Raw genomic sequence first — 24,078 nt, 5'->3', positions numbered from 1 at the left:
GAAGGCAAGCTGTTCCATTAGTTAATTACCCTCTTAAGAAGTTTCTCCTTAATTCCAAGTTGCTTCTCTCCTTGATTAGTTTCCATCCATTGCTTCTTGTCTTGCTTTCTGGTGCTTAAATGTATTGTGAGCTTCAGGCAGAAAAAAATATTTTTCCATGATCTTTATGGAAGATGATTCTTCCACAATTAAAAAGGAAGGAAAAATCTATGTGACTATTATATAGTCTTTTTTTCAGGGGGAGGGCGATTTTTTATTAGTGTGATTTTTTTTTCAACATATCTGGAAATATTTAAACTCTTTCCTGTTTTCCAGTGTTTTCTACTATCTGTCTAGAGGCAACCAATAAAGGAACTATCAACAAAGGCATAAGGACTGTCTACTATTCTATTCCAGATTCCTATATAATTTAATTAAATACAGTTATATCTCTGGCCCCACAATATATTATCCACTGAATTGTGAATTGTTTATTATAAATGTAAATAAAAGAATGGTGGGTGGGTGGGGAGAATGTTTCGTCTACAGGCTCCCTCTTCTAGTGCTCTCGCTCCTCAACCAGAGGCTTTTAATGCTCGCCATTCCCCCCACCCCCCACCCCCGCCAAAACGCATTTCTTTCTCTGGTTACAGTGAATATCCCGGCAGTGCAGGACGCGTGCCTCCTCCAGATACCACCCGAAGCGTCTGATTCCAAGGTACTCAGGGCAAAGCGGGGCCGAGTTAGGGGGCGGTGGCCAGTTTGAGCGCGCGCGCAAGCGTGTTCGCAGCGTTGGTAAACCGGGCGCTTTCTCGGCTTGGTTAAAGTCGGCAGGAGCGGCAGCAGCGAAAGTAGCATCCATTCCCGATGCCGGAAAGTCCGCGGTGCTCCTCCTCCTCCTCCTCTGCCCTCCTCCGACGACCCATTCTTTCCAGGCAAACTTTGATGGAGAATTTCACACCGTGCTGGAAAAATGCCTGTTATGAAAGGATTACTGGCACCTCAAAATACCTTCTTGGACACGATCGCGACTAGGTTTGACGGCACACGTAAGTCTCGCCCAGGGAAGCCTTATCTCCTTATCAGTGGCGGGGAGCTTCTCGTGATATAGGAAGAGAAGTATCCTTCTGCCTCTAGCTCAGGGTCCAGCTGTGGCTTGGAAAAGAGATCCATGAAATAGCTTGGATCAAACTTTACAATTTATTTGTAAGGGGTCTCTTATTATCTTTATTCTCTTTGTGCGCTTAGAAACGTTGGCATACACAAAAGAAACTATGATCCAAGCTAGGTCCCCTCCCCGTTTCTGCTAACCTCCCGTCGCCCACCTGAGCACCGGTTTTCACTGCCTCTAAGTATGGTATAGTGGGTATGGGAGAGGGACAAATGAGCATATTTGAATTGCGGATTTATTTATTTTTTTAAAAAAATCTCTTAAAAGATTAATATTTAGAAACTAGGTTTTATATTGGCTAGACAGCTGTTGTCGGAGATCTGAATGAAGTCCATATCTGTCCGCTTAATGAATGAGTTTATTACAGCAGTGGAGAAGGGGGAAAAAAGAGAATGGCAAATATTCAGGACCCTGGATAGTTCCAGTCCATATCATCCACATTCTAAATCTAGACCTATCTTTGTTAAGCTTGTTTGCAACTATGTTTAATATTCTAGCTGTTCTTAGAGTTTTTGTTAATGAGTTACAAAGACATTTTTTCTTTCATTCGGAACACACATGCTGCTTCAGTTAATCTCTATGCAATGGCTTCCTTTTGATAAATTGTATTCACATGGATATGCTTGTTTATGTATGTCTGAATAATTGGACACATGCACAAGCTTACATGCACATCCACACACAACATTTTTAATGTTTTGTATACATATTGCTATCAACTTTGATATTTTTGGTGTAGCTATTTAAATAAATAAATAACAGTGCACACATAATATTGTTAATTTCATGTTTGCTTCTGAGAAAAATTGTGATTAATGATTACCATTATTAAAAATGCTATATTTCTTAGGGGGAGGGTTGCCAATGAATACTGTATTGAAGTCAGCATTCCTAGTCTTTTGTGAGTTTTAATATGTTAATTGCTGTCCTAAGACACAGAAATCAGTTGTAACAAATGAATTGTATTTTCTACTAATTTTGGAACAGCAAAATTCAATTAAAACTTTAGCTTTTATTTTCACATAAAATAATCACTTTGTTCAATTTATTTCAGTCTTATTCCATTTTCATAATTTTAATTTAATTACAAACTATACCCAAGTATTTCCAAATGGAAGCTAATCCACACAGATAAAATTTTACAGGATTTGGCAAACTAGTGAAGCATAATCTATATAGTTAATATTCATGCATTTTCTTTACTACAAAAGGAAAAAATAAATGCTACACACCAAGTCAGATTTACTTGCATATGTACATTAAAGGAACATACCCACATTTAGTTATGTAGAGCTATTCAAAGAAGCTTGATTCTGAAGAATTGAATGCTGCATTACAGTTAATATGATGGACAATGTATCTACAGTGCATCTAAATATAACTTAAATTACTTGACATGGGATGGACTGCCTGGTTCTGTTTCTAATGTGACTTGTAAATATTATTATTGAGGGTGAAACATGATTCAACTGAAAACACTTTTTACATATTTCAATGGGGAAAATTTAAAGACATAAACAACTCCAAAATGAACATCAGTGTGAGATATATTTTTTCAAATTCAATAATTTGTTTCAGGACAAATTTCAGTTCTTCATTGATAATACTATTCTGATGCTGTAAGTACTAAATTTAGATTACATAGTAACAACATTGGCTATAATTAATTAAACTTCTTTGAATTTAAACCTTTCAGAGGATATATTGTGTTGTCATCAGTAAGACTCTAATCCAGCAATACATCTTTAATCCAATGGAGAATTAATTCTAATTCTGGGCAGTGGTATAGGAAACAATTCCTGCTCATGTTGAAAAGTATGTTCTGATTTATATAGCACTATCATTAAAGTATAAATATCCAGGAGGGGAGAGAAATAATGATATAAAAATCAATTTCATCATTTTTAACCAACATGAATTTCTCACATCAGACCTTGAGTCAAATTTCTTGAATTAAATAGATATGATGTAGACAGCAGCAGAGTTTAATAAGTGAAATGTAACACTCATACATAGAAATATGGTAATTTATTAGATGAGATGAAAGATCTTCTTCCCCAAAGGCTATATGAGAGACAGGCCACATTGATGATAGCCCCCTACTACAGTTTGAAGATTTTATTAATATCTAATATTCCTAGAGGGAATATCATGGTATACAAAAATTTGAGATTTATGTAAAAACTTTGGTGACAGCTATGATATCAAATTTTCAATATGGTTTCATTTGCAATAACATGCTACATATAGTAACATACTAGAATTTTATTGTATTAATTGTTCATTTTAATTATGTTATTTAATTGTTCGCTATCCAGAATCCATTTGAAGTGGAGTGGCTGAAAAATGCCAATAAATACTAGTATTAATTGTATAAATAAAAAGTAGTTTGATTCCCAAGTTATGAACCTGCTTCTTCAAATGAATTGATGCCACATCCAACATATGACATATGGTACAACCTCCAACATGTGGCATCTGGAACAGCCAAACAGCCATATAGTTCCTTGAAAATGGTAACTCCCAACTGTTTGAGTTCAGTCTGTTTTGTTCCATGCATGTTGCAGCTTTCAGATATTGGTCAAACCTCTTCCCAGTGTGTGGAAGGCCAGATGGAGATGTGCTATGGTTGCTTTTCTGTCCTCAGATCTCTGGCAGCCTTGGTGGATCAGTATGCGCCATGTCAATCGATCTTGTGCCAGGGTTTCCCAGGAGGTGGTGTCAATATCCAGGGACTTGAAGGAGGCTTTCAACGTGTCTTTGTATCGCTTCCTTTGTCTCCCATGCAATCACTTTCCTTGAAACAGCTCACCATAGAAGAACTGTTTAGGATCTGGCATCCTTGCAACATGGCCTGCCCAGTGTGTCTGGACTTTCATCAGCTGGGTGTGAACTGATGGCAGGCCTGCTCTGGAAAGAACTTCTCTGTCTGGCACCTTGTCCTGTCACTGGATCCTTAGAATTCTACGGAGGCAGGTCATGTGGAAGTGATTCAGTTGCCTACGTGCCTCCTGTATACAGTCCAAGTTTCATTGGCATACATCAGGGTAGTTAGTACTATTGCTTGGGAAACTTTTAGCTTTGTAGCAAGGCTTAATTCCACAGTGGTCCTACATGTTGGCTAGTAGTCTGCCAAATGCAGAGCTTGCCTTGACAATTCTGCAGTTGACCTCAGTTTCAATTGTCACTGGATGGGAGAGGGTGCTGCCAGGTATGTAAATTAGTCCACTGCTTGTAGCTTTTGTCCCCTAACTGTAATGGTGGGCTGTTGGTGTTGGGTTTTCGGAGCTTTCAGAACTGGCTGATGCATCACATTATGTTGATGAGGAGGCTGAAGTTGTCACATACTGCTGTGAATTTGTCCACAAAGGCTTGAATTTCCTGCTCTGATCTAGCTTTCAGGGCACTGCTTCCTACTCATAACCTTCTCTGGAAGTCTACAAAGATATCAGGATCCACAATTTTGAATATTGCTAAGAAAGAGATCTTTAGATGTTCCATTATCTAGGTCCTACTTATTTACAGAAGCTTAATGGTGTTTTATTTCATGCCTAGATTTCTTACCAAAAGTATCCAGAGAATATACTTCTTCTAAAGTACTTTGTGGATGAAATAGCCCTGTTTTCTAAAGAACTTTTCCTAAAAATACCCCATTCCCCCCAAAATAAGGCCTATCCTGAAAATAGCCCTAGCATGCCCTACCCCCAAAATAAGCCCTACTTAAGACTTGCACAGTTGCCTGCCTGCTCACTCTGTCTGGTTGCTCATGATGCCGTGGCCATGAGGTGAAGTGAGATGGTGGTGATCCTACCCCCGTGCCTCAAAGCCCCTTCAGCCAGGCCATCCATGCCCCAACACAGCAGCAGCACCCATGTGCAGCAGGAGCCCATATAGCCACTTATGCTTACTCATGGTCGTAATGGAGCAGGAGGCCAAGCTATTTGCTGGTGCCATGGCCACAAGGTGAGGCAGGTGTCGGGGTGTGGATGGCACAGCTGCAGGGGCCCTGAGGTAAGCTGATGCAGCGCACGTGAGGCAGCTCCACCCTCCCACTTTGTGACAGTGCACTGGCATGCTGCACAGCCTCCTGACCATCCCTGAGCAAGCAGAAGAAGTGGGCCTCCCATATATGGAAAATAAAATAAGACATCTCTCCTGAAAATAATCCTAGAGCTTATTTTGTGGCCCAAAAGAAGGTTGGAGACAGGGCAGTAGTTGTCCAATATATCTGGATTGAGGAAAGGCCTCTTCAAAAGGAGTCATATGCATGTCCTACTCCATGAAGACACTGAATATAAATCCACTACAAACCAATTACCCAAATAGACTTATTTCCTGGATTTATTTCTTCACACACCCAGCTTATGAAGAAGCTAAAAAACAGTAAACTGAATAGAGTAACTGGATCCCAGGTCACATTACAAGATGTTGCCCCTGTGGTTACCAACATATTTCGAGCCTATGAGGTGTCATATTTTAAACACATTTGAGTGTATTCATCACTGTCGCACCAACACATCATTAGCAGTGAATGGCAAATCTTCCTCTTCATTACCTCTAATAGAATCAATATGATGAGAACTAGAAAAGAAAACAAAGAAAAAGAAAAGCAAATGGGTTTCAAAGTAAATTTCAGATTGCCTAAGAAAATTGAATGTAAGAAATTGAAAGTAATTACTAAAACTCAAGAAATCTAAACAGATAAACCAAATTGAGAGGGGCATTGGAGGTCTTCTAGTCCAATTCCTTTGTGATGACCCAGAGCAAGGCATGGAGGCAACACAGCCAGCTGATAGTTCGAACTCCCCTTTATTGTTCCAACTTTCCCCAAACACTCTCACATTTATGACAAGTCTTGAAGCAAAGTTCTCAAACACACATTTCAAACAGCCTCTGGCTGTGAGTAGTCCAGCAAAATGCTGTTAGCATGACAGTTTTAAAGCAAGAAGTCCAGCAAGGTAAAGGAAAAAAGGCAGCAACAAGGCAAGGAGTCCAAAGTGGCCAAGGAACAAGGCAGCAAACAAGGCAAGGAGTCCAGCAAACTTCAGATGTTAGCAATGGCACAAGAAACTCCACAAATTCAGTACTTGCTCCTGTCAAGTGACCCTCCCGCATGGCATCTCCTTAAGTCTCAGTCCCCAGGTGTGTCTTGTGAAGAGGGGCGGGGTGCTCTCCTCCTGAGTTGTCGGATTGACCTACACTATTCCTGCCTTTTCTCCACTCTCTGTGCTTGAGGATCAGGATGGGGTGATCTTTCCTCATGGCCTGAGCTCCGTCACTCCTCCTCTCTATTGCCTACCCTCTCTTCATCCCTCTCTCGGTCATCCTGCCCCCATTCCCTGGTGGCAAGCCATCCCAGGCTTGAGGGATCCAGGGCTGCCTCATCCTGCTCCTCTCCACATTCCTCTGGAGTCAATGAAACCACATTCTCGACCTCCATCTGGCTCATCCTCCTTCATGGACTCAGGCTCTGATGGAGCCATGACACATTTACTCGAACAGGACACCCTATACTAATCTAGACAAATGTCCAGTATCTTCCTAAAAAGCCTCCCATGATGGAGCACTCACAACTTCTAAAGGCCAGCTGTTCCACTGTTTCTCCTTAGTTCTCTCTTTAATTAATTTATATCCATTGTTTCTTGTCGTGCATTCTGGTGCTTTGGAGAGTAGATTGACACACACACCCTCTTCCTTTTGGCAGTCTCTGAAATGTTAGAACACTGCCATCATGTTACCTCTAGTCCTTCTTTTCACCGGGCTAGACATACCCTATTTCTGCAACCATTCTTCATATGTTTTAGTCTCCAGCTCTCTAATCATCTTTGTTCCTCTTTTCTGCACTCTTTCTATATATATGTTTATTTGTAATTTTCTTTTAACATATTTTGGAGACAGTTTATTGACTGAGTTGATATATTTTTTACACAATGCTAGCAATAATAATACTGTAAAATTAGGTATCATAATCCTAGTCTTCCAACTTCTGACCTTAACCTGCACATTGTACTTATAAGCTTCAATATCATTTCTTCATGCAGTATGTTTGTTATCTCCTGTTAAATCACTAGTATTTTAATATTTTAAAAATTACTCAATATTCCACTATAAATCCAATATCCCAATTGTTTAAAAACACCAATAGGACCAATAATTAACCAAATTTAATCAATCCTGGGATTGTAGCTCCAATCCCCTAAAATAAGTTTCAATATATTTTTATACATCGTTAATAATAACAATACAGTTAGGTTACTGCATCTACCTTCTAACCTTAATTGCTTATGATTATAGTAAATTCTATTATCTATCTATATATGCTTTTCCAATTTATATTTTCTACTTTTTTAATTTCTAATACATTCACCATATTGAGAGTTATTTTATTTCTATCCATTATCTCTTACACTTTTGAGACTTCATCATTTATTGACTTTTTGGTCCCTCTTTTATATTTCTCTCTTGGGACTTTATTTCTCTTTCTACCATTTTTATACAACTAAATATTCCCTCTGGCTTACCCCTTGTCTCCTTATGCAGCATAATTTGAGCACCCATCCATAGCTCTTTCATTATTTTGGGGAGACTTCCCATCACCCTTTCTATTGTAAACTCTTAAAGAATTATCTATTTGATTCCTACTTATTACTCTTATCTCTTCAGTGTTTTCATCTTCTTGCAATTTGTTTTGTTTTGTCTCCTCCCACACTCCTTCTGGTTTTTCATCTGTTTTCTGAGTATTATAGTCATTCCTCTCCCTCTTGTTGAGGGTCTTCTACACTTCTTTATCACTGTTTCGTATAAACTTTTAAGCATTGATAACCTTTCTTCATACATCTCTATTGTTCCCTGTTGAGTCATTTTGCAATAATTTAGTATATTAAAATTTACTCCACACGCCCCCTAGGGCTCCATTGTCCCAATATCTGAAAACTCTAAAATTACTAAAATTAAATAAATCCCAGAATTATACCCCCAAGTCCCCTAAGTTTATAGTTCTTAAAAGTTATTTAGTGATTTTCAAATTTGCTTCTTCCCAATTGTCCAAATTTTAAAGTCTTATTTAGTTTTTCTTCTTTTCTTTTTTCTTGTATCACCTTCCCTTTTTTTTGATCTTGTAGGATGTTCTATCAGGTAGCTTAGATAATTCATATTCAAAATGGCCTGGCAAATTTCTCCAGTCTTTCCAGTCCACTATTCAATAAGCAGTTTTAATATTTATTTGCAGTTCAATTTGTCTTAGAGATTTTCAGAGAGATCACTAAATGTTTCCAAACATCTAAGTTGCTTACCAGAATAGAATCAAGGTCAGATGGCCTTCCGGATGTTGTTTACTTTCTCTTCTTTCATTTATTTGGGTTAAACAATTGTTACTTTCACTAATGGTCCCAACTGTAATGCTCTTTTTCCTCCAGTAGATGGCTCCCCTACTCCCAATTCCAGCATTAGATAGCATCAAACAGCTGATTGTCAAACAGATTGAGGGGGATTAAAAATAAAAAGGCAATTGTTCCCAATAATCCCTTTTCAAGAAATGGATGAATCTTTTCCAAGCTTTCCATGTTTTAAAGCTTCCATTAACGTTTCTTTCACCTTTGGGTCTTTAATATTTCTCCCTGTATCCGGTCACTGCTTTCTTACTACTTGGACATTATTTTTGGAATTTTTAAACTTGGGTTAGATCTCTAGCATAAAAGTTAGAAATTGTCTCACCCAGTTTCAATGCTGTGTCCTCACACTGGTCCAGCACAAATCTTAATGTCCCGGTTGTCACAGTTTGTAACTTGCCAAAATGACCATCAGCCCTGCTGCTGTTCAGGGGAGCTTTCTTTGGACCTAATGAGGAAATTGCAATTTACCTCATGGTCAATGAAGCAACTCTCCTTTCTTCACCACCTCTCCAGGGCTGCTAGGACCCTGTAGGGTCTCCTGACACCAGTTGCCAGCTGGTTTTCACAGAGCTCAGCGGAGCTCTGCTATTTTCCAGCTGTTCCCACCGTAATACCAACCACTCTTTCTAGAGTCTCAGTATCTTTTTAATAATATGATAACCAAAACTGGATTCTAAGTGTGATCTTACCAAGGCTTTATAAAGTGGTACTCATACTTAAGTGAAATTGATTTTATCCCTCTGCTAATGCAGCCTAAGATTGTATTGGCTTTTTTGGCTGCTGCTGCACATTGCTGGCTCATATTTAAGTGATTGTCCACTAGGACTCCAAGATCCCTTTCACAGTTACTGTTTGAACCAGGTTTCACTTATCATGTTCAGTTTTTTTATTTACCAGTTCATTTATTTTTTTCTTGCCTAAGTGTAAAACCTGACTTTACACTGAATTTCATTTTTTTTAAAGATAGGACAAGTCTGTCAAGATTCATCTTGAGCCTATCTTCTGGGGTGTTGGCTATCCCTGCCAGCTTGGTGTCATCTGCAAATTTGATGAGTTCCCCTTCTAACTCCCTCATGTAAATTGATTGTTTTATTTATTTGTTTTATTTGTTTGTCAAACATGTACAAGACAACAAGTATAGGTATGAACATAAACACGAACAAAGAAAGTAAATACAGATAAATGGGGACAGTAAGACAGAGATGGTAGGCATGCTGGTGTGCTTATGCACGCCCCCTTTAAAGACCTCTTAAGAATGGGCTGAGGTCCATAGTAGACAGTTTGAGATTGAAACTGTGAGGTTTTGAGACTGTAACAATGGAATTGGGTAGAGTATTCCAGGCATTGACCACTCTGTTGCTGGAGTCATATTTTCTGCAATCGAGTTTGAAGCAGTTTACCTTGAGTTTGTATCGATTGTTTGCCCATTTATTATTGTGGTTGAAGCTGAAGAAGTAATTGATAGGCAAGACGTTGTAGCAGACAATTTTGTGTACTATGCTTAGATCAAACCACAGGCAGCACTGATCAAGATGTTGCCTATGAAGATGTTGAACTGTACTGGGCCTAAAACTGAGCATTGGGGGTACTGCATTGCTTACACTCCATGTAGAAGAAGTTCCATTAAGGACTATACATTGAGTGTGCTTTTTCAGCCAGTTACAGATCTGGTGATAATGCTATCCCACATTTTTTAGCTTACCAAGTGGTAAGTTGTGGTCTACTTTATCAAATGCCTTAATGAAATCCAGTTTGATTTGTCCACTGTGTTTCGCTGGTCCACTAATTTAGTCACTTTGTCAAAATGAAATAATATTTGTTTGGCATGATCTGTTTTTGACAAATCCATGCTGGGTTCCGGTTATAACTTTGCTTGTTTCTAGGTGTTTGCAGATCTATTGCTTGATTAACTTTTCCAGAATCTTTCCAGGTATTGATGTCAGACTGATTGGTCTGTAGTTTTCTGGATCAGGTTTCCCACCCCCATTTTTTTTTGAAGATGGGAACCACATCAGCTCTTTTCCAGTCTTCTAGTAGTTCCCAGGATCTATGAAAGATATGTCTCAATGGTTTGGAGATCACATCTGCCAGCTCCTTCAGAATTCTGGGATGTAATCCATCAGGTTCCATTGATTTGAATTCATCTAGAATGGAAAGGTGTTCTCTTACCTACTTTTTCTTATGTTAATCTGTATCCCTAGTATGTCTTTTACAATTATGTTTTTGGTGGTTGGCTGTATTATTATTTTGCATGAAGACAAATGCAAATAATGAATTAAGCAGCTTTGCTTTTTCTCTACTGTTTGTTACTTCCCAGTCATTTTCTCTCTAGTGGAATTCTTTTTTTACTTTTTTATTGTTTTTATGTTAAAAATTGTTTAAACTAATTTTTTTCATTTGTTGCAGGTCTTACTTCATTCTGAGCTTTAGCTTTTCTGACTTCATCTTTGTAAGCTCAGACTATTAGATGGTATTCTGCCTTAATTATGTGCCCCTCTTTCAAATTTTTGTCATCTTTTTAGTCTTTCAGTTTATCAGAGAGTTCTTTGCTTGTTTCTTCTTGGATTTCTTATTTTTCTTTTTCCATGATATTGAGCTAGACTGGGTTTTTATAATACTATTTTTCAGAATTACCAAGCTTATTGAGTTGTTTAATGTATCAGAATGCAAGACAATATAAATACATAGCATGGTAGGCTTTAGTAGAAAACCAGCTCCAAATGAATCCCTAGTCATATCTCATAAAATTTACTTCTTTATATTAGCTTGAGTGCCAAGTCAGACTTTGTGCATCATATCAAACTCTACATTCCAAAAATTGACTATGTCACGACCCTTCTGGAGATAAAATGAATAATATAGGTTCTTTAAAGCTTGAAGCATTTAATTACAAAATTTTTTCTCATCTAGGTCTTAACAAGAATGATGTTGGGCCATATGTAGTTTCTGGTCTGTGCTTTTTGCATCTCTGTTATAAAGTTTTTTGGTCTTCAATTGTTATTGTTTCCAATAGAAGAAATATGCAGTTCAGTGTTGGACTGTGGAATCCTTGACGCTTTCTGAACTTGGTTGTTTGCTTGCAGATATTTCATTATCCATCTAGGTAACATCATCAGTAACTGAAAGCATAAAATTTATTATCTGTTTATATACAATATTTGCCATGTGTTTTCTTCTTGGCAGTTCCTTGATTAGGATATTGGTTTCTGCTTGCTTGTTTGCCTGGTATTAATACCTGCTTATCTGGTTGTTGGCTTCTGGAGACCATATGTTTTGGTCTTTCAGTTTCTTTCTTAGTTCTTATGTTTCTCTGAATGGTGTATGAATATGCTTATATTATATATGTGTATATTGATGAGTAATTTGTCTGAATACCAAGCTTCAGGAATTCTCTAGCATTTGGGGGTTTAGCTTAGTATAAGATTTCAGAAAGTCTTTTTCAAATGTGCTTGGTTTATAAAAGAAAATATAGTTATTTTAGATGGAGATTAAACAAAATGTTTGTACAGAAAGAAACAATAGTGGAGAATTGAAAAAAGAAATAAAAAATAATGTAAAAACAATTTTTGTGTAAATTGTTTTAAATGTTTTTTGCGATGCAAGTAAAGCTTTTATTAGACATCATTTTATAAAACACAATAATGATTTTTTTTAAAAAAGTCAAGAGAAAACCCAAGCTACTTTGGATGAAATACAGGAAAGAAGAAGAATTAAAGACATTTCTAGATAAGATAAATATTTCTTGATAAATTAAACTTTTACAATGACAATTAATTATATTAATAGTAAGATAAATGGAAATAAGCTTGAATTACCTAAAACAGAAACAATTAAGTTTGCATATAAACCATGGAAGTGGTTAGATATAAATTATGAGAAGAAAATTATATTGGAATTACAAGAGTGAGATATTGTATAAGTGGACAATGAGGGCATACAAAAAGCATTTCATCAACATTATACTAATTTGCACAAAGGAAGTGACATTTCTCTAGAGAAAATAGATGATGTTAGTCTCCCTGGGTAAACTAGATTGGAATCAGATAATCAGATAAACTAATTCTAGTTTATTGTAAAACTATATTGACAGAATTTTGCAAGTATGATAAAGTGGATGAGATTAATAGACACTTCATTAAAAACGCAAATAATTGTTAATAGAGTTCTAACAAAACTCTAAAACTTGGAGAGATGGCTAAATTGACTTCTTAGATCCAAGAAAAAACATAACATATTTATTGCTGAATTGAAACCTTTTATAGATTATTTTGTGTAAAACAGAAAAAATGAATGTATGATTTATAGTTTTGATAATTAAACAGGTTAATATTAGAAAAATGAGAGTTAAGTTGTAATCATAGAGTAAGAGGAAAATCTATAATTGTACTTATAATTGCTGTAAAGAAGATCAGAAGCTACTTCCTTATCTTTTTCTTTTCTGGTTTTTATACTTGTCTCTCTTGCACTTTTAGCTTTCTTTCCTTAGTTTGTATTAGTTTTTATCTTCCTTTTTAAAAAAGTAATAACAATTTACACACACACGCACACACACACACACAAACGGAGGGAGGTAGGGAGTGGGAGAGAGAGATGTCGAACACTAGAACTCAAGAGCTTCATGGTTTCTAAGGCCAGCATTAACCACTACACCAAAGTGGCTGTTATATTGGATTTACCAGCCATCATGGTTTTGTCAATCGACTTTCCAAATAATAATTTTTGGTAAGATTAATAAATAATAGACTAGGTTATCAACCTTAGTCATAGCCACATTATAGGCAGAATTCCCTGGTAATTATAAAATATATAATATTGATCAGTTTGGGCACATTTTGCTCAATATCCCACAAACAGACCTAATATAGGTAGAGGTTTTAATATGAGAATAAGTTTGTTTAAGGCCGAACATCTGATATGTGCATAATTTTATTTGTCTTCCCATAGGTGTCTTTTCAAAACAAAGATGGCCCATTTTTGTGTGGAGTTGAAATTGGATTCTCTAGAATCCTCTAACTGAAACTTCATTTTTAGTCACTTTTCTCTTTTCTGGTATCTATGAGAATTAAACTGAATTTCATATATATCACCTTTTTTTCTTGTGAAATGCAAGAAATTTACATTAGACAGACTTATATTGAAAAACATTTAAAGGCCTCTTTCACAATGGACATGCATTAACACAATTCTGAAATTGTGCTAACTGGAAAGGTGCTAACTTTGAGCAATCTTAATTAATTTTCTGAGTAAGCAATCACCAGTAAGATGAAATAAATTGCATAGGAATATTAATACCAAAATTTTGATAAGGATCTACTGCTGATAAATATGATTTAGCATGTTAGGGTGTTTTTTTTCATCTTAAAATCCCATTTTTTCTGTTCTGGTATTTTAAAAATCTTCTTCTCTTAAGAGATGGGAGATTATTTCCCCACTTCTTTAATGTTGACAAGCAGCACTGCTGAAAATAAGCTACACTTCCAAAGTAAGGAGGTCTAGCTCCAAGGTTGATCCTGAAGAACTTGCCACTGTGAAGATGGGACATGACTTCAGCTTAAGCAACTAAAACAGAGCAATTGGGTTTTAAGCACACCAGGATTTGGATTCTTTCCATTTGTAATTCTGGACAAGGCTATTTTCCCACAGATAGAACTGGTGCATAATTTGGCACATGGCTCCTACATAAAAATATGTGAAGTTATCCCTTACGCCTCTCTCTTGCATTACTGTAATGCATTGTACATAGGGCAGTCCTGAAAGAAGAAGCTACAATTGGTTCAGAATACAGTAGTACAGATAGTTTAATCAGAATCAATCAGAATAGAGCTGGAAGAGATGTTGAGATCTTCTAGTTCAACTCCCTGCTCCAGCAGGAGATCCTATACCATTTCAGACAAATGGCTGTCCAATCTCTTCTTAAAGACCTCCAGTGATGAAGTACTCACAACTTCTCAAGGTTAGCGGTTCCATTGGTTAATTCTTCTCACTTTTAGAAAAAAATTCCTTAATTTCCTGTCTCCTTGATTAGTTTCCATCCATTGTTTTTTATCTTGCCTTCTGGTGCTTTGGAAAATAAGTTGACCACTCTTTGTGGCAGCCCCTCAAATACTGGAATACTGCTATAATATCATTCCTAGTCCTTCTTTTCTCTAGACTAGCCAAACCCAAATCCTGCAGCCATTCTTCATATGTTTCAGTCTCCAGGCTCTCAATCATCTTATTTGTTCTTCTCTGTACTCTTTCCAAAGTTTCAACATCTTTTTTGTAATGTGGTGATTAAAACTGGATGCAGTATTCCAGGTATGGTCTTACTAAGGTTTCATAAAGTGGTACTAATACTTCACATGATTTTGATTCTATGCTTCTGTTTATGCAACCAAGGATTGTATTAGGTTTTTTTTTGGTGGCTACTGTACACTGCTGGCTCATGTTTAAGTGATCTTCCACTAATTATATAACACATTTATTTTGTGGGCTGCAATTCAACGTGTTCGTTATCATTTATATAGTTATTCATGGCATAGGGCTTCTGGGAACACCTATTTCCAATTATGTCTGTTCTATTCTGTTCATCCCTCCCCTCCATGAAACAAAATTATCTATAGAAATCAGATGGTATGGCGTTCTTGTCATTGTGCTTGCCCTTTGGGACTGCATAACCATGTGATTTAGATGTCCCCAACTCTTTTGGCTTCTAGTAAACCTTCAAAATAGTATTTTTCCTCTAACCAGTGGGATTTTAGATATCAAAATTGATGTAGGATTTTGAATATATGTTTTTAGCCCTTATGCCATTTTATTATAAGTGGTTGTAGGTTTTTTTGTTATTTTGCTTTGTTTATAAACGTATGTTTAGCTTGGCAAAGTCACATTTTACAAGTGGAGTGGTTATACAAATTGTACAAGAAACCATACATCTAGAACCCTGATTTGAAAGAACAATATAATAACAGGGTAAAACATTAAAGCAAATTAAAGCTGTAAAACAAAATCTGAATCAGTTCAGAGGTGTTTAGACTATTTTGCCTGAGTATGGAACACCTGTCAGTGTTCCAGCAAACCTCCATTCCAATCAATAACTCCGCGACAAATATATCTCAAAAGTACCTTTATTAGGATAATAAACTGGCACATCTGTGGAATCCCGAATCTAAAAGTTTCTGGGCTTCCTACAATTTTCCAAACTACAAATCCACCTCCCTTGGCCGTCATCGCATCACATGGCCCAATCACAATCCGTCCAAAAGTAAGATCCTTATTTCATCCTGCGCCATACTCAATGAACCAACAAAATAATTTTATTTTGTCTATTTAGAGCTACTCAATTGAATCCACCCCCTCCCACTTTCTCAGGCTTGTGAAAGCATCGAATCTCAGTATGGCTTCCAAAGCTGACAGTAGCTTTGTTCAAGCAAAGATTACTTTTTTTTAATTTATGACATTAAATTCATCTGAATTTCTCCAAGGAAACTATCTATTTGTTTCACTTTATAATAATCTGGATAAATAAATTATGCTGAGAGAAAGTGAGTGGTCTACATGAAGTGCCAATGCTTCATTTATGGATGACTCAAAGGGATCCATATACTTTGGAAAGCTTTGCCTCAGCAAACCTTGGCAAATTCAGATAGGTGATCAGAGACTCCTGAATGTGATCATATTAACATTTGGTTGGCTACCTAAACAAGATGGAAATGACCAGCTGATCTTTACTCAGAGACCTTCGCAGAAGAATTGTCCCATGTGTTTTTCTTTACTGCACATCTGCAGTTACTGAGTAAATAACATGAATAAATAGTGATTCTTCACTCCTAGTCTTATTTTTATATCTTCCTTTTAATGAATGGGTAGCTATATTTGTCCTTAAATACTTGAATAAGCACAGTAATTTTGAATACAGCTTGTAAATTCTTAAACTTAGATGGGACTTACATTTTAAAGTACAATTGATAGTTACTTTCCATTTAAACAGGAAGAGGCTTATCATTCTTTTCTATCAATTGCCTTTGTAATGATCACAGCAACCAGTAATAATTTAGTGTTTCTTTAGTGCAGCTAGCAAGAAAAAATCATGGCTTCCTGTAATGCTTACAAAGTTGAATAGTTTAATTATTTTAAGATAAAACTCCTCTCAATCATTTAAAGAAAGTTCTTAAATAAAGATCTTAATTTACTCAATGTGGTTATCATTAATTTTCTATTTACTGAAGCTACTACCAAATGTTCTGTAAATAAACCCATCCAAGTTTTACTATAATTAATTTCTAATAATCACCTAAAGCTTGTAAACTTCATCAAAGACCACTCCATATAAGAAAGCCTTTTACTAAAGTATTAATACCATAATGAAATAGTAGAAAGAAAGGCAAAATACTTCCTTATTTTGTCCTGATAGGGCAAGCAGAGACCTCAATTACACTTGGTGTAACCAGATCAGCACATATGCATCAGTGGTGGGATTCAAATTTTTTTACTACCGGTTCCGTGGGCATGGCTTGGTGGGCGTGGCAGGGGAAAGATACTGTAAAATCTCTAGTCAGAGGTGGTATTTGCTAGTTCTCCAAACTATTCAAAATTTCCACTACCGATTCTCCAGGACTGGTCAGAACCTGCTGAATACCACCTCTGATATGCATCTTTATGAAGCAACACAGTTAAATTGACAAGAGTTATTCATTTTTTTCATGTATAAAAAAACTTCAGGACTATACTTAGGATTGCTAACTATCATGGGAATAGCTATATCTCTATTGCAATTATGCTATTCGGGACCAAAGGTTTAGGATGTTAAGTATTGTGCTTTACAGGGCAAACATCTAACATTTCAGGTAATTCAGTTCAGATTTTTAAGAAAAATGTTTCACTCTCTCATTGCATATCAAATACCACCCTGAAAGTCAAACTTGGCTGTATATCAGTAGAGATATTTGCACGGATCAGTCACTTGAAATATTGGTTAAAATATTTTTTGGGGTGGTGGGGTGGTGGAGAAATATTTAACTCTTTTAATTTCCTCTGTAAGTTGGACTCCTCAGTCAAACATTTTTTCCTATTGTGAATCCTTTATTATCAATTTATCATAATAAAAGTAAGGTGACCAACCATCCTCCTTTAGGGAGGACAGCCCGTCTTTTGTAAGTTCTGTCCTCTCTCGAAAAGTGTCCTCCTACATGTCCTCCTTTTTGATATTTGAAGACTAATCTGTAAATCTCCGTATTTGATCGATGCCGATCCAATCCGTTGTATGTGATGTGACGTATTTGTATTTGACATGACGAGTCATCAAGGCTCAGTACAGTGCGGCAAGACACGATTATGAGACATATGTGTTCCACACAGGGGAATTGTTTTGAGAGAGTGTGCCGCGTGCAAGAGTATGCTATGCGCAAGAGTGTGCCACGTGCAAGTGTGCACCATGCGTAAGAGTGCACCATGCATAAAAGTGCGCCGCGCAAATGGCTTTGTTTTTTTTCTTCAATTTATTTGTGTCCTCCTCATTGTAAAAAAGTTTGTCACCTTAATAAAAGGGGCACAGAAAGCTATACAAGAATCTAAGGAGCACATGCTAGATTTAGATTTACAGAAATCTGAATTTGTAATCAAACGTCTTCACTAGGATGGCTTTCTCTCTAATGTAATAACACTATTATGAATATACCTTCTTTGATTTTTAACTACTTGTATAACTTCATCTCCACTTCATTTCACACAGAAGAGTGCTGATACTTGATAGTTTTTTTCTATTCTATTCTTTTACTACTCTCCAGTGGTGGGATACAAAACGTTTTACTGCTACTTGTCTGGGCGTGGCTTGGAGGGTGTGACTTGGTGGACATGGGTTTTTTTGTTTTTTGCAGCCACCCCCTCCCCCATTTTTTGGGTCTTCTGGGCCTCAGGGGAGCCTCCTGGGAGGCGTTTTTGCTCCCAGAAGGCTCCCCTGGGGCTCAGGAAGGCAAAAATGGAAGGGGGCATTCCTCCTGGGTGAAGCAGTAAGAAAGCTAAGGGAATCCCGGCATAGCTGATCATATGAACAGCTGATTGTCAGGAGGGGGAAAAAAGAAATACCTTAAGGGGCGAGCATCAGGCGGGCGGGGTGAGTGAGCATTGAACAGGCAGGGCAAGCAAGCCAGCAGTGATTGGGCGACTGGGTCAGGGGCGTGGCCAGCCAGAACATACTACGGTTCGGCGACCCATGCCAAATCCTTGTTATTGGTTCGCCTGAACCAGTGCATACCAGCTGAATACTAGCACTCCTTCCCTCCCTTTATTATATTATTACTATGTAGCCATATTTGTCAAGTAATGAAAGACTAACATAGCTTTCAAGGTCACATTTGGCCTTGTGCAAAGGCCATTTCACATTTTGTGGAGCTCCATTATACCATAGATGATCCTCTGAATTAATATGGCCCCCTTCTTCCATACAATCCCCCAGTTCTACGAGACTGTGTGTGGAAGGTATTGTATTGCTTCTGCTAATGGATAACTCTCTAGAAATCTCTAAAAATGTTGAAAAATTTTGCTCAGTCACAATAGCTGTAAGAAAACTTGGGGTTTAAATAGGATTTGATAGATCAGGTTTGTATTAGTTTTCTCTTATATAATTTTAACACAATAGTTTTAACCTATTATCTATGTTGCTGTATTATGGAATTCTTATGGAATCTATGAATACAAATAAATGCATACTGATATCTATTCTGATAATAAAGCATGGAATGGAAACAGATGCCAAAAGAGGATAATTTTAAATGGCATGGCATAACAAAGAAAAGAAATGAGTGTGATTAAAAAAAATAACAAGTATAATAGACCATGTAGGAGAAGAACAATGAGATCACTGCACAAGTTCCTACAGTGACAAATGAATAGCATTAGATTACTGTCTAATAAAAACAAATGTTTTCCTGTATTCTTGTAATCAGTAATTCCAATTTTATCTTCAGGAGCATCTTTTGTACAAAGAGTAATATACTTGTTCTCACTTAAATGAACGTTAGTTTTAGTTTTTCCATCACTGATGAAACTTAGTAAACTTCTGTTGCCTGTTTTTCAGTTTTTGTTTTTTCTTGTCATGAATCACAAAAGGAGAAAAAAAACTTTTTCCACCCTTACCATTCATGTATTTTAAATGACAATTCATATCTTTTTAAATGAAGTAAGCATAATAATATTTAAATCAATTTTTATTTGGGAGAACTTTTCATGTTTTTTTATTTATATATAAGCATTTTGAATACAGTGTATTATCCAGGCATACCATTGTACAAAAGAAAAAAAAGAAAAGAAATAGTAACATATACTGATAACAATAGTAAATGATTCTAACCATATTTATATGTTGCAATGATGAGGCAGTCGAGGTGTTTGATCATGATCAAATGAATCATGATGATTTTATTGGAGTCTAGTCTTGTATTTATACACATTTCTAGTAATCCTCTAACATTGGTTAACTTTGGTTGTTGCTCAACCTTTGTTACTGTCTAGCATAGTAATTAACAACATTAATTATCTCTAGTTAAAGTCTAGCGCGTTTACTTCCTCTCTCTAATCCTCCTTTACATTAGTGACTTTGTTTGCCTGAGTTGTAATCACTTGTAAACATTCTTAATCTGAGGTTTCCCATCCAAGATAAGAGCGTTCCTGCAATTACAACTCTACATATCCTTGTTTTTTTATTTTAAATGGAGGATTCAAAGATTTATGAATGTATCGCAACTGTAAAGGAGTTAAAGAAGAGGAAGTAGAACGAAACAATGCAAACAAATTTGGAATACATTGAATAAAACAACAGGTTACAATTAGTACAATAATAATAATTATAACATAAAAGAAAAACTGTCTGAGCCAAGACCAATCAGGAAGCCAATTGGTTAGCCACTCTAAAGGTGAGTACTGAGCATGGATATTATTTTGAATGTAGGATTGTAAATTGACAAGCTCATCCTCAATAGTTTTATTCAATGAATGAAAATGCACAGCACATCCACGGTGTCCAACTAACTTACAGAACCCGCCTTGACGGGCTAAAAGATAGTCTATGGCAAAATGTTGCTGTAGGACATCTTGATTTAAGTCTTCTATTTCATGCTGCAAATCACGAATAATAGCAGCAGTAGCATTGATGGATTTTTCAAGTCTGTAGGTGAGACCAAGAATAGATCGTCTGTTTTCTTGAGCAATTATGCCAGAATAAGAGCCTAGAGTAATGACTCCTGTAACGGCCCCTGCCAATGCACGGCCAAATGTAGAACCAGAAGACAATTGTGTGTCAATAATAACTTCATCATTACATGTAGGCCCCAGAGAGGAACGCCGCTGTCGAGTTGATGGGAGGGTACCTATTTGAACAGGTAGAGCAAAATAACCTATAGCTGCACATTGATAATTCTGAGGATGTACATTGGTGGCATATTTATCAAAAAAGAACCACATATTAGGATCTTTAAGCTGCCATCCAGCGCATATCGATCCTGTATTAGAGTGATCAGAGGCATTAAAAATAGGAAAATTGTTAGGATACATATCAGGAGCTATATTAAGTCCATACAAAGAAGAATTAAAGGTACCTGACAACCAATAGTAGTTAGAACAATAACTATAATTCCCCAGCTTTTTTAATATGTGCTGGGCAGCATCATAATCAGACCAATTATGAAGCCAAGTGTGTTTAGCATGACAACAGAAACACAGACCCCTTGTAAATTGACTAACTTTCAAGTAACGCCAACGGACAGAATTCAGTTGCATTGGGGGTTTAGAAAATAGCCAGGAGTGTGAAATAGATTGTAGTTGTGAGACAATAAATGTAGAAGACATGATCAAGTTAGGGGTAAAAGAAATTTGACCAAATGCCATTGGGGGCTCATAGTACAAAAAGTAATATTTGTGCCATGGGTCATAAACATGTATTGGGCATGACGAACTCACAAATTAGGGTTAAGACGAACCACAGAAGTGTCATTTTGAGCAGAAACACCATTAACCATAAACAAGAAAATACAAAGTAAAATTGTAACAGAATTAGCAGTAATAATAGCAAAAACAGCAGCAACAAGATTTTCAGGAGTCTGAGGTAATGAGGCTTGTTGCAGTTGTTGTTGAGCTTGATATGTAGTAGATTTAACCTGTTCCCAAGTGATGAGTTGTGGGCGCTTAGACCTTGGAAGCCGAACTTCTGTGTTCAGATGAAGATTGAAATCCGGAATCGGGTTGTGAAGGCCTTGACGCCATGCCATGATATGGACGAACACAGCGTGCTGGAACCCACACTGCTTGTCTAGTAGAAGGATCTTCCACGGCAGCGTAACCGCGCCCCCAGGTGATCAGCGGTGTAGGGCCTTTCCAGGTTGGATCTGGAGCTTGGCGATACTTTACCAAAGGCCTTGCTAAAGATTCAGTAGTTCGAAAATGCAAATTAACAGGTGAGTCTGCAAGAGAATCTAAAAAGGTTAAATAATTCCAAGTATATAATGCTACAGCAATGAGATTTTGAATCTTTCGCAGATGGTAAGGGCCAGACTCAGTTTGTAATTGTTTTTGAAGCAATGCCTTAAAAGTACGATGAGCTCGCTCAACTATAGCTTGACCCTGAGAGTTATAAGGAATTCCGTGTACCAAAGTAATATTCCATTTCTGACAAAAGGTTTGAAATTCCTTACTAATATAAGCTGGGCCATTATCAGTTTTCAACTTAGAAGGCCGACCCATTACAGCAAAAGAGGATAGGCAATGAGAAATAACATCTGAAGTACGTTCATGTTTTAAAGCAGTAACCCAAAGGAAATGTGAATGAGTGTCAATAGATGTGTGAAGATAACAGTATGGCTTAAAGGTTGAAAATTGAGTTACATCCATTTGCCAAATTTGATTAGCTTGGATTCCTCGTGGGTTGACACCCACTGGAAAGGGAACTGCCATTTGCTGACAAGCTGGACAAGCACGGACAATATCCCGGGCTTGAGATAATGAAATTTTAAATTGCTTTGCAAGCGACTTGGCATTTTGATGAAAATAAGAATGGCTATCAACAGAGTCAACAAACAAAGATGCAACATCCTTTAAGGATTCATCTGCCTTCCGATTTCCTTCAGTCAAGGCATTAGTAAAGAGAGTATGACTCTGAATATGTTCTACATACAAGGAATACAAGCGAGTTTCCAAACTATTCTTTAAAGATAAAAACAAGGATAACAAATTCTTATCCAAAGAGAGAGCACAATAAGAAAAGGGAAGAGATTGCAGAGCTAAATACACATATTGAGTATCAACAATCAAGTTAATAGGTTGGTCATTGAACAATTGTAAAGCTAAAATCACAGCAGCCAGCTCACCACGTTGAGCTGAAGTCTGAGTGACAGTAAATTTAGAATACCATTGTTGTTGAATCTGCCAGACGACCACACCTCGTGTAGGTGAGCCATCAGTAAAAACTGTAAGAGCTTTAGAAATAGGATTTTGCACAAAAATGGAAGAAAAGGCTGGATTTAAAGTAGTAGTAACCACTATTCTAGGATCCTTGGGTAAAGAATACAATAAGTCTCCCACATAATGAGAAAAGGCTATCTGATATGATTCTGAAATCATCATCAAATGCTCATGTTCAACTTTTGTATGAGTGAAAGCTATACTAATGAGATCCTGTCCTGTAAGATGTAAGGCTCTTTTACGACCTTTAATAATCAAATCCTCTAATGCCATCTGATAGGGGTAAATGTTTCTAGGCGGAGTAGCAGACAAATTAATCCATTCATGAATGTTGACTGCCTGTAGTGAGGCATTAGAATAAAGACATCCTGTGGGTAAGGGTGAAGTAGGAAGAATAGCTAAACAAAGTCCTATTGTTAAGGATGTTATCCTGCCCACATATCGATGCTTAAACTTATTCAATATTTCTTGAAGGCATGTTCTTTGAAGATCAGTTAATACAATTAGATCTCCTGGTGATTGCGCTCCCTTCAAAGACTGAAATAAGGGCAACATATCACCAGTTGTAATGTAAAAGAATGGGCATGCCCAATTAATAATGCCAAGTAATTTTTGCCATTGTACTAAGGTATATGATTTCTGTACTTGTAATTCAGGAAGAATTGGAATGGAGCAATTATGCAACATTCTATGTCCTAAGTAGGTATAAGGTTCTACCTTTTGAAATTTGTCTGAGGCTATGTACAGTCCTTCTTGTGCCACAGTATCTGTTAACTCTTTTAACAACTTAGATTCATCAAAATCTGGGGCTGCTATCAATATATCATCCATATAATGATAGACTAAATAGGAAGGAAATTTATTCCTAAAGGGTTGAAGAGCATTATCCACGAAATATTGACAAAGTGTAGGGGAATTAAGCATTCCCTGAGGCAACACGCACCAATGATATCGTTTTGTGGGCATGCTATTATTAAAAACTGGGACAGTAAATGCAAATTGTTCTTTGTCTTGAGGCTGCAAAGGTATAGTAAAAAAGCAGTCTTTAAGATCAACTACCAATAATTTATAAAAATTAGGAATTAAGTTAGGATTTGGTAGACCACATTG

General features: G+C 36.8%; 1 protein-coding gene across 2 annotated transcripts in view; it reads left to right on the top strand.

Moving 5' to 3' along the window:
* The first annotated feature begins 823 nt into the window (after nt 1–823).
* The window catches only part of KCNH8 (potassium voltage-gated channel subfamily H member 8), a 268,908-nt gene continuing 245,653 nt past the window's right edge, over nt 824–24,078 (top strand). For both annotated transcript variants that reach the window (XM_087945074.1, XM_087945073.1), the window contains exon 1: nt 824–1,028. In XM_087945074.1, coding sequence (XP_087801200.1) covers nt 953–1,028 — 76 coding nt within the window. In that variant the 5' untranslated portion in view covers nt 824–952. The remainder of the gene's footprint in view (nt 1,029–24,078) is intronic.

This window comes from Notechis scutatus, chromosome Z (genome assembly GCF_049901735.1).
Source record: "Notechis scutatus isolate UNSWTSFEM ecotype Mainland chromosome Z, rNotScu1.2, whole genome shotgun sequence".
NCBI classification, from domain to species: domain Eukaryota; kingdom Metazoa; phylum Chordata; class Lepidosauria; order Squamata; family Elapidae; genus Notechis; species Notechis scutatus.
The sequence above is the reverse complement of the archived record's forward strand: the minus strand, read 5'-3'. Positions and strand labels throughout refer to the sequence as shown.